The 11767-nt window shown below is 41.3% G+C and overlaps 1 protein-coding gene across 6 annotated transcripts in view; it reads right to left on the bottom strand.

The window, feature by feature from the left end:
- Positions 1-568: 568 nt before the first annotated feature.
- BUB1B (BUB1 mitotic checkpoint serine/threonine kinase B) overlaps positions 569-11767 on the bottom strand; it is a 223788-nt gene continuing 212589 nt past the window's right edge. For 5 of the 6 annotated variants that reach the window (XM_074996970.1, XM_074996968.1, XM_074996972.1 and 2 more), the window contains 3 exons: positions 7877-8048; positions 7218-7324; positions 569-1103 (listed from right to left, as the gene is read on the bottom strand). In XM_074996970.1, the coding sequence (XP_074853071.1) occupies positions 914-1103; positions 7218-7324; positions 7877-8048 (469 nt within the window). In that variant the 3' untranslated portion in view covers positions 569-913. The remainder of the gene's footprint in view (positions 1104-7217; positions 7325-7876; positions 8049-11767) is intronic. The other variant, XR_012645942.1, reaches the window with a different exon arrangement.

Raw genomic sequence — 11767 nt, 5'->3', positions numbered from 1 at the left:
ATCCTACAATTATAAATCTTCTGAGACTCCTCCCTTCCTGGGCCTACTTGAGTTCAAGGCATCTTGCCCTGGGCTCCAATTCCTAAGTTGCAGTCCTGAAAACCTGATCCGTGAACCCAAGCATCACCCTTAAATGGCGGTAGCGAATGCTGGCAAAAATCTTAATTCTGTCACAGATGGCCAATTAAGACCCAAAGTAGGTTTGTTAGATTCAATAACTCCAATCATTGAGTCCAACATAGCAAATAGGGATTCATGGTTCACTAGAGCAGTCAAATGTACCCTACACCTTACTCAGTTGGAACTTCAACCATGCATTCCACTCCAAATGACTCATGAATGTTTGTGACTGGGATATCTGTTCTAGTTAAAAATCCCTAGGTGGTTGTGAAAGCCACCCGCATCTAGTAAAGCCATGAATAATCCACCAGTTATTCATAATTGTCACTCAGACCTCATGACTCCAGTAACCAAATTAAATGTTTTTTGAAGGCCATCAGGCAGTAAAATTTCATGAGACAGAGTTGCTTACAAAAAACAGATTTATTACTTATACAGCAATTAACAGCAGTTGTACAGAACAAAGACAGAACAAAGGCGGAGGAACTCATGGAGGTGCTTCAGGTATTAAACATACACTTAACAGTCATATGAAAATGGTTGACTGAAAGTTTGGAAAAGAAAATGGATAAAATATCATCTGTACATATCTAGTTAATGCACCAGTTTTAAGAGACATCTAGACATTAACTCACAATAAAACACATTTAACAAGTTCTATATGAAGTACTGAGAAAATGGTTGCAACCAATTTCTATGTTTAGCACTGATGATATATTGCATATTTAGTATTAACAGTAAATTCCCCCTGGGATGAATAAAAAGTGGCAACCAGTTGCCCTTCTACATGGGATCAGAGGAAGTTCTCCATGTTGAAAGTTTCTCCCAATTTTGCTAAGGCACCACAAAACCATTCTTGCACAGAGCTGTCAAACATGCCACTCATTTCCTCTCTTAGTTCCCTCAGCACAGGCACTGTGGACTTGCCATCTGCATTCAGAATCCTCGTAAAGAATTTATTCCACAAATCACTGTCAACAACCCTAAAAACACACAGAACAGTTTTCAATGAGAACAGCATCCACCCGCATGACAGCTCTATCATGATTCCGTCTTCAAATCAGCTCTGGAAGCCTTGTAGAGCCATGACAATCTAACATAATATTCAGCTCTACTTTCAGATGAGCATTGTACAGAAAAAGCAAGGGGTGCTGTCAAACCTTGTCTGTGCAGACCATTTATCCCTTCACAAATGGGCTGCTTATGTGAAGGAACTAGACAGAGCCAATCTGAGCATTAATATGCATTCCAATAAAAACACTTTCCCCACCACCTACCCCATCACATCTATTTACCATTTTAATAGCTTATCTGAGGATTTTGGGAAAGGTTAGTAAGATAACTCCTTGACACATCCCCAAACTTGGCAGATTCCTGAAAAACTAGCTGCAGGTATTTAAAATATTCATCGGCTTTCAGTTACAGGAGAATCATGAGTCCAGCTAGGTCTCTGTGGAATCATCAGCATCTAAAAGAGATCTTTGCAAGGGACAACTGTCAAAATAAGCTAGTAGCTTGTCTGCTGCTGGAAGCCTCCATTCCACCCATCTCACAAAACAATGTGTGTGCATTCTATGCAGCCTATTGTCTCTGAAACACCAGATGTCAAGTCCCTTGGGGGTCAATTTACTCAGATATGAAATTGAGATATTAAAAACAAAAAGGGTGAATGACATGACTAAAGACAAGAAGGATCAGAATCAGAGCTGTAATTCAAATAAAGGAATCCTTTGCTCCTTAGTTTTGTAAGGAAGTGTATTTTTTCCCATTGAGGCCCTCACTTTGCTGGTGGCTGAGTGGAGGTCTAGGCTCCCAGCTGTAGCCCTGTGGAACCAGAGTGATGAAGGTGTAAGAGCTTGTGGATCCACAAACAATTTACAGACCCTGGCTTGATAACTGCTGCACTAAACAACACTGCCTCCTATGAGGCATTTCTCCCTTCAATCTCCTTCAAACTGCCAATGTAATTTCTACCTTGCTCATCTGCAACCATTGGCTGGAAGAGAATTTGCAGCAGCCATATCAGGAGCAGGAATCTGGACAGCACTACGCCACAAAACCATGAATCGATATGTGGATTTCTAAAATAACTCTCCCTCTCTCCCAGTCTATGGGCAGATTTAGCCCAGACGATAAGGCTGAGGCGATTAGATAACTTGGGATCTTTAGAAAAAGATCAGTGGTAAACGTTCAATCCTAATGATCAATTTAACAGGTTTATGTGACTACTAATATAATCCTGGACATTTCCAGCTTCCCAGAATGTGAAAGTAGGACAGGGCATACAAAATTATGTGAGATTCATGGGCTCCAAAATCCAAACCCATAACTAGCAATGCAATTGAAATCTGCTTTTAATAAAAACAGAACCAACGGCACGCACTTTAACATACTAAAATCTTCTGCCTTTATGGTAACAGTCAACTCAAGGGATTCCTGAAGATTACAAGAAATTATTTCAAGCCTATAACTCATTACCTAGACACTTCAGGAAAATAATAGATTCCAGCTTTTCCTACCTTTAACAAATTAAGTCAGTAAGTCAAGAATTCAGATTGTTTAAACCTCATCTTTCCTCCAAGATTAAATTGTGTGGGGGCCTGGAATTCCAAGCATCTCTGTACTTTGAGAAAGTAGCTCCATCAATTCAAGGTATCTACCGTCAGTCACTCACCCATTTATTCAAGCCAAAGTTTTCTTAATCAAAATAGCTCTGCCCATAAATTTTTAAAAGGGAACTCAACTCTGGGACCTTGCCAGGCCAAGGTTACAGTATTCACAACAAGCTGTTTTGTCAGAAAGTAATTTTCCCTTTTTATTTTCTACTCTTACATGCCCAGAGCACTATTCCAAGAAAGCAATCCTCTAATTATTCCTCAAGTAGGTTCTAAAGCCACTTATGGCAACTTTGGCAGACAGGAAAGAATTAATAATCTCTTCTTCCTCAAAAAGCCATATGAAGCTGATAAAAGCACTAGCTTAAGCTTTCATCACAAGAGTTACAAGTATCACTACCACAATGCTCCAGACCCATGCTTGGACAGGCACATGGGACGATACTCAAGACTAACCAATATTCCTATGCCGAGGTTTCCTAAATCAAAATTTTTCCCCTCTGTGTAATCCTTTCTGAGGACAAAAGAATCCCTACAGTGGGAAAGTCAACAGCAGTCAAGCCACAGAATGTGTTGAATGGCCTAAATAATCAGAGAAAGATGCATGCACTCACTGTGCAAGAGTGGGACATACTAAAAGATGAGTTCTGTCGTCTTTGACAGATAGTATCCAGACTCACTGCAGATTCCCTCCCTCGCATGTCATGAGCTGCACTCCTGAAGGTAATATACAATGTTTAAAAATATATGATCATATTACAGGTTGAACTGCTCTAGTCTATCATCCTTGGGACCGGACTGGTGCTAACCCAGAGAATTTGCCAAATCATGCGAGGTCAATGTTGTCCAGCAGCATAACCAACATTTGCACCATTTACTAGGCTCTTAGAAGACATCTAGGGATAAGTTAGAGATAAGTAACAGCACAGATGACTGAGAGCCAGGACTCGTGGCTGTAAATGCACTTTATGGGACAAAGGGGAACCCAGCTAATTAAGATCATGCCATGGAGGACGCCAGATGAGAGTGCCAGACTAGAGAGGTTCAGCCTGTAGTATGGTTCATAAAAAGATCATTGTATGTATCTTCTATGAACAATGCTTAAACTCAGATTACTAGTCCACAAGTCTCTCATGGCAGGTCAGATTTAGTTAGCTCAAACACCTGAACGGCCTGACAGAATGTCTGACAGCAGAGAACAGTTAGCTGCACCAATGATTCACTGAGTAACGTCCTTTTTCCTTCTGAAAATAAGACACTCAAGTGAATTCATCTCCAACTGAAGGATCAGTGAATGGATAAGCTGTACCCATTGGTCCCCATTATGCTTCTCTTCAGAGAATAATTCCCAATTAATAGTCTCCTATGAAAACTGGAGCAATAAATTGCCACTGAGGAGATTAAATAGCTTTGGGGTACAATATGAAAAACACTAAACACAATATATATGAAAACAAATTTATCAATCTATTGACCAACCACTATATGCAGAGTTATGAAAAATGATTTTCTGCAGTACGATTCACGACCGATTTTTCAATGTTCCCAAACAGCCATCTCAAACAAAATCTAGGTGAATAGAAGCAACTCCCAACCTATGAACAGATACTGCAGCACCAATAGGCTAGATGCCAACGAGCATGGCAATACTGCGTCTACGCATAGTTGTGTAAACATATGCAGAAGCTCACGAGATAACTGAAGTAATGAGCAGAGATGTATTTTCAGAACAGAAAAAGTGGGCAGGTGAAGAAAGAACAGTGTAGTTCGGAAAATTCAGTTCCATGAACAGTCATTAAAATAATGCTCATGAGAATGAGATTAGGAGAAGGAAACTCTCAGTTCACCAAAAATTATTGTATACTGGTATGAATAGCTGCCTCTAGTCATCTTTGGAATGGTCTTTGAAGATGCTCTGAAAATGGCATAATCAAGGTACAGCAGAAAAAATCTTTTCTGAATCCATTTTAGTGGAAAAACCCAAGAATGCCAAATGGATAGTTGCTTCTCAGCAAGATCTGCAGAGGAGACCTTAGAAGAGGGGTGTGGAAACCCCAGCCTGCAGTCCAGCTCCAGACTCCTAAGCTCAGGGCTTCCCCTCCCTGGCATCTGGCCTGTACAGTGTAGAGGGTTTCTCGCTCAGAGTCTTGTGGTCCAGAGAAGCCAAACTGCAGTCCAGATCCAGACTGCGTACTCTGCCCAGAGACCAGAGCCTGGGAAGCGGCTCTGGGCTTCACTGCCACTCGCTGTTGTTCCCCCAGCCAGGAGAAGGGAAGGGGAGCAGCAGTGGCTTCAGCAGCCTGCCTGTAGGCTTCCTACTGCTGCTCTGATAGGCCAAAATTCTGACCAGCGCAGCGGAGGGTACTGCACTGGAGCAGGAGGGAGGGGTTGCAGAGCCATGTGCAGCCAGGGGAATTGCAAAGGTAAGTTGCACCCGTCGCCCAGACCCCATGACTCCAGACATCTCCCGTACTCTCTTCCATCTAGACCCTCACCCTTCCATCCTCTCTCCCACCCTGCTCCTCACCCCTCACCCCACCCTGACCCCTCTCCCCCAGACCCCATACTCCAAACCCTCCTGCTGCACCCTTCCTCTCAACGAGACTCACCCCCACCTCCCTCCCCACCCAGATCACCCACCACCAACCCCCCACAATTCCCAGCCTGCACCTGTACCCTCTCTCCTGCCCAGACCCATAGCCAGGGACCAAATCAGTGTGGGTTTTGTTGGTTTATTTATTTAGCTTCTCACTTCTGTGGCCCCTGGCTCATTTGTCTACAGGTTAGTGGCCCTCGACCCAAAAAAGTTTCCCCACCCCATTGTAGAATCTATGGAAAAGGTAGACTTACACATTAATCAATTTAAATTTTAATTTTAGTTACAAAAATATTGTTTTGCCATCGAGTAGGTATAAGCAATGGAAGTACGAACATTAAGTTTTCCACCCACCTATGCCCAATTCTTATTTCTAAAGCAGCAGAGATGAGAAAAAGGTAACTGAACTCTTACTGGTGGGTCTACAAAAATAGAAACCAAACTTTGGGTATACCCGCCCACCCCCCTCCGAGGAAAATCGCAATAAAAAGGATTAATTGTGAGCTGTGGACTGTGCATGAGGCTCGCTCTCTCTGGCTCAGCGGTAATTAATTCTTTTAATTCTTTGAAGGGTCCAGTGGATTTGAATTCCACCAAAGGTTGGAGGCCAAAGAGTAACAAATTACATTACTGCAGGCTGGGAAACAACTCTAAGTGTAACCAGGCTCAAAATAGGAGAAGCAGGACAAGTCACTGAACAACATATTGCAGAAGGATGAGATGGAAGACTAAAGAAAACCATCATGGAATTTGGTTCAAAACATTGAGACCTCTACTCAGAGACAATACCCAGGCAACAAACCATAGCTGATGCTGAAGACTGGAAGTGACTGCCTGGAATTAGCTCCAATGCCCATAAGACTGAATGGCTGGCTCAAAAAGTTATGAACTCCCCTGAAGTACTCAGCATATGCTGCCCCCTTTCCAAGGCTACAGGGAGGAAAGAACTTTCATGTAGCAAGAATTTTAACAGGTATGTGTGCTAAGGACAGCTGCCCATCCAATCTTAATTATGCCCCATGTATGTCTGCTTATGCTACAATCCTTAAATTACATTATATAATCTGCCCCTCACCCCTCAATCTCAGGACTCCAAATCAGTCTTCTTCACCCTGCTCATGCTACAGCATAGCACATGGCAAAGTGGGAAAAGCTGGAAACCTAAATAGTTACAGGAAACTCTTTCATATCCAGCAGCTCTGGGAGAGGGAGGTTACCAGATACTCAAATAATCTGGACAATAGAGAGGTATGTCTATCAATGCATAACATTAAAGAAAACCAAGATCAGATATTAACAAACAAAAATGAATGGAGAGTACTTTATTTACAAACACTATTGTACACTGTAAACTTACATTGCACTTGCTGTATTTATTTGTGTTTACTTTTACTATCCTGTACTTATGACAAACATAACTAAAATCTACTTACAGTTAAAATGCCAGTTAGAGAGTTCCAGATAATAGAACAACAATACGAATAATATGAAAGAGTTTATTGCACAACTAGGAATCATGCTCACCTATTAATGTATAATTCCCCACTACACAGCTCCAAATTTGCATACTGACTCAGAGGAAGTCCTAGACAGTGTAACTCATTAAGAGAGCAGAAAAGAGGTATAAAATTACGTAACAGATTAGCCCACATTCTAATTCACACACCCTTTCAGCTCCTTGGTGAATGAGTTACTAATGTGGGAGGGAGGCTAAAGTGTAAGTGGGTATAAACAGGTATGAGGGAGTCCAAGAAAGCATCAATAAATCCACCCAGTTACCAACAGACAGCATAAATTCAATGCTCCACCTTTGACAAAAGCCGCAATACAGAGGAGAAACCTAAGGCTGTCTTTACATACCCAGAGATTTGTGATGAAATACTTACTTGGAGAAATTCTGGCTGATTTTCCAGATGGAATCTTCTTGATAAACCTGGAGATGCTTCCCAAACAGCATCAAATGCACTATTTCTGCAATACCAACCAAGTCTACCTGAAACCACAATCAATATTAGAAAACTGTTTCTGCTGATCTCTGCAGCCATTTCGCCATTCCTCCACATCCACTGAATATAGCACAAAAGCATTTTTAATAACAATAGTGCCACTAGAGATGTCCTACATCATCATCTATACTCATTAAGCCTATCTTGCCATGTTTGTAAGGATTTTCCAGCAAGCTAAATTAAGCTAAGCAAAGAAAAGTGAATTGCTATAGGCAGCAAAATCCTTGTTTAGCATTTCAAATTGAAACAGTCTAGCCATTTGTAATGAACTCTAGCCATCAGAGAAATGTAGGTACACAACTGCCCCAGATTAACAATGCCAGTTTCTGCAGCTAATAAAAGGGCTTTTGCTGAAGTGTTACGACAGTTGTGAAAGATGTTGCTTAATTTGATAAGATCTATAAAAACAGGCCACATGTCTAATGAAAAATTCATCTTAGAATATTAACGCCCCTCAGTCTCCATCTCCTTTTGTTAGATAAGGAAGACATTTGTCAAGGGATACTCATAGCAATTACCCTGGGTTAATATGTACTCACCTTATAGGGAAGAGGGCAGTTGGCTAGGATCTGTTGTCCGTAGGGGGTCTGAGCTATTGGGAAGCTGTTGAGTATACTCACTCTAGACTGCAACCTCACATCTAGGCTGTAAGAGAAGTCCACTATCTTCAAAGCACTGGTAATCTCATTATTAGCAAATGGATCACAGATCCTAAGGAAAGAATTCCAAGGAAACAAAGACAAAGAAGCTGTAAAATTTCCTTTTATCATCTTATAGCAGGTGATAGTCTTAGCTATGCCAATAGCCCCCTCTAATGGTTAATTTAGAAACTGCTACTAAAAAGGCATAACTCCCATGATTGAGGGTTAATGAGGACTGAAACTTAAGTGATAATACTCTCATCCCTCACTATACCAGCACAATTGGTTCCCAAATTTCTGCTCGTAAGCAAAAACTCTAAGAGCGACACTAAATTACCATTAAAATACATATAAAAGTCTCCAATGCATTCTAAGTGCTTGTAACTCAATGAAGGAGTGGCAGCATGCGGCACTGCTTTTGAAAGGTAAGTGAATCTTGGGTTATGAGGGGGCAGTGTTGGGTAAGGTAAAGGGATGGAGGCAGTTTGGGGCCGTGAGCAGGAGGGAGGGTTAAAACCTGGTGGCAAGTTGGGTCTGTGGGGTGGGCGGGGGGGGCGTTAAGGCTCGTGGCGTTAAGGCTGGTGGCAGGTTGGGGCTTTCGTGGGGTGATAAGGCTGCAGCAGGCTGGGCCTGCAGAGCCAGCGGAGTGTTAAAGATGCTGCACATTGGGTCTGTGGAGCTGGTGGGACGTTAAGGCTGCAATGGGTTGGGGCCACAGGGCTGGTGTGGTGATACGGTTGGGATGGGTTGGGTCTGCGGGGCGGGCAGGGTATGAAGGTTGCAGTGGGTTGGGGCCGCATGGCCGGCAGGGGGTTCAGGCTGTGACGAATTGGGTCTGCGAGGCAGGAAGGGGGTTAGGTTTGTATTAGTGGAGGTAAGTTCACTCGTCTAGTGAAAAAAAGGTAGGCATATGCATCCCTCTGAGTACTCCTAAGTAAAGTAACTTGTTTAACAACGGATGAGTTATTGGCATCAGCAAGCTTTACTACAGGGAAAGTTGCTTTACAGAGATATCCTATCTTGATGTATGTATCAAATCTAAGGGGTATGAAATAAAATGTGCTGTGACGAGATGAAAATATCATTTAATGCTCTGAACTTTAGTTCATTCTCTCCAAATTTACTCAATTCAAATATGAATGTGGTACGGTGAAATTTAATCAACTAGATATATTCACTGTTTTACAGTGAGAGAGAAACAGAGGTGATTTACTCAAGCCAACATGTAGCAACACCAGGAACTGAATCCTGATCAAGATTTCTAGTCACTCTCTTTCAGTACTTGTACATTGTGGGCCTACTTCACAAATGAGTCCTTTTTCTTTTTCATTTAAAATTATGTTGTTTTTGCATTAAAAGGGGGATAAGCATTTTCCCACTAACATCATGAAGTACTCTGTCTGCAGACAACATTGTTCTGTCAAAAACAATGGGATTGAAATGTTTATTAAAGTTGTTTGATTGTATGGGATCAACTGGAAGGCCTCTGAATAAATTACTCCAAAACTAACTATTTTTAGTCAAAGGCTGAGTTGAAAAAAAAAATGCAGGCTTTATGGACAATAAATATATTGAACAAGTTAGTTCTTTCCTACAAGGCTACATGTACACTGCAGTGATCTGTTGACAGAAATTACTGTCGGAAGAGAAAAATTCTGTTGACAGAGTGCATCCACACGCAAAAACAGATCGAAATGGCCATCTGCTCTGTCGACAGACTGGCCGACCAGAAGCACAGCAGACAGGCATGCCCAGTGACCCGGCAGCCTATCTGTCAGAGGCCCCCTGCTGCAGAGCATCCACATGGGTTTTTTGTCAACAGATTTTGTCGAGAAAGGTGTTTTGCCTCATGGGGAAAAAGCAGAAGGCTGTTAACAAGTGTGGAGTTCTATTGACAGTATGCCGAGAGAATGCATTTTTAGTGTGGACATTCTGCAGGTTTTTGTTTTGTTTTGTTTTGTTTTTTGACAAAACGTCTGTCAAAAAAGCCCTCTAGTGTAGATGTAGCCTAACAGGTTCCCATAAAACAAGTTGTGAGGAAAAATATTCAGGAGGCAAAAGAGCAAGTTTCAAATCAATGCAATCTGTGTTACATTTCACCTGGCTCATGAAGGCAACTTACTCGGGCCAGCCCTTAGAGTGCTGAGGCTAAGAGGTATTCAAATTGTGTATGGTATATGGAAATGAAAATCTAAAAATTGCTTAGGAAAATTTATTGGGGGTCTCAGACAACATGCCGCCTGCTCTTAGAGAAGACACCTTCATGAAAAAAATCTATATGAATTCTATTCTGTCTGAGTGCAGTACCATAGGATTGATTTTTGACTTGGTATTCATAGTATGCTAATATTTGCCAAGGTTACGTTCAGAGGAATAGCTCAGGACTTTTTCCATGTAAGTTGCATTAGTTAAAATTCTGTATATTCTCTCTCTTGGCTTCTTGGGATTGAAAATGATTAGATTTAAATCTCTAATCAAGTTGAAATTAGAAGACATTAAGTAGCTATACCTGGCAGTTGTTTTCACTCTCTGTCTGTCTGTCTGTCTGTCAGTCACTTTGGCATACCCATGAGCCGTTTTAACAAAAGGAAACCAGCTATTCAAACAGTTTGTTCAACGACAAATTAAGGAAGGCTTTTATGGCTGTCTGCTTTCAATATATTCAGACAGTTTACTTAGGTGGCCAATCTAGTGCCACTGAGAAATATAACCTCCTCTTTCACTGTGGTTCTGGGAAGGTGGAAGAGCTACCCCATTCTTATATCGCAATTGCAGTTGCCACCTGAAGGTCAAAATGTCATTACATTTTTGCCCTCAATACCTTTTTTCTTATAACCTCTCAGAAAATATTTAAGTATTTATTAGAAACTGACAGCATTTGATATCTGAGCAATTATCCTGTTTGCAGGGCCAGCCATTAAAATCAGGAAAATACAAATGACAGTGATATGATTTAATTGTTTTTTTTAAACTTTGTATTTATATATTTTAAAATTCTGGATTTATTTTAAGTTTTATTGTAATAGATTGTGATTTTGTTGGATTGGCCTATGTTGATGGAACTATTAATGAACATGGCTAATTACAAGCTCACAGACTTATCATAGTGGTTTATAACTTGGAAGTGTCAGAGGAGAAAGACACAGGTATATTGATTGATCATAGGATGGTTGAGTCACCAATGTGACAAGGCTGTGAAAAAGGCTAATGCAGTCCTAGGATGCACCAGGCATGGTATTTCCATTAGAGATAGGGAAGAGTTAGCTTAGCACCATTATACAAGAAACTGGTGGCACCTCATCTAGTCTTCCAAATTTAAGAGAGATTAATTCAAAACTGGAACAGGTGCAGAGAAGAGTTACTAGGATAAGACGAATGGAAAACCAACGTTATCAGAGGATACTTAGAGAGCCTGTTAATCATACCCTAAAGACAGCTAAGAGGATGTATGATTGCTCTCCATAAATAGATTAGAGGGATAATTACTAGGCAAGAGAATAATTAAGTTAAGCACCAATGTGACTAAGAATAAAGGGTTATGAACTGATCATCAGTAAGTTTAGACTTGGTAATAGGATAAGCCAGGAATAAAGGACCCTCTTTAGGTTGGTGAAAAGTCGTTATGGCTGAGGCATGCACCCAGACTGTGCTGAGGCTAAGGCCTGACTGGCACAGGTGCAGGAGATAGTTGAGAAAGACCGGCAAGGGCATGATATTCAGAGACAGAGGGGCAGGAATCCATCCAATGGAAAAAAACACCGCCACTTATAAAGGTAAGATTCGTGGCAA

Source organism: Carettochelys insculpta, chromosome 6, assembly GCF_033958435.1.
Source record: "Carettochelys insculpta isolate YL-2023 chromosome 6, ASM3395843v1, whole genome shotgun sequence".
In the NCBI taxonomy this organism is placed as follows: domain Eukaryota; kingdom Metazoa; phylum Chordata; order Testudines; family Carettochelyidae; genus Carettochelys; species Carettochelys insculpta.
This window is presented reverse-complemented; position numbering and strand designations above follow the sequence as displayed.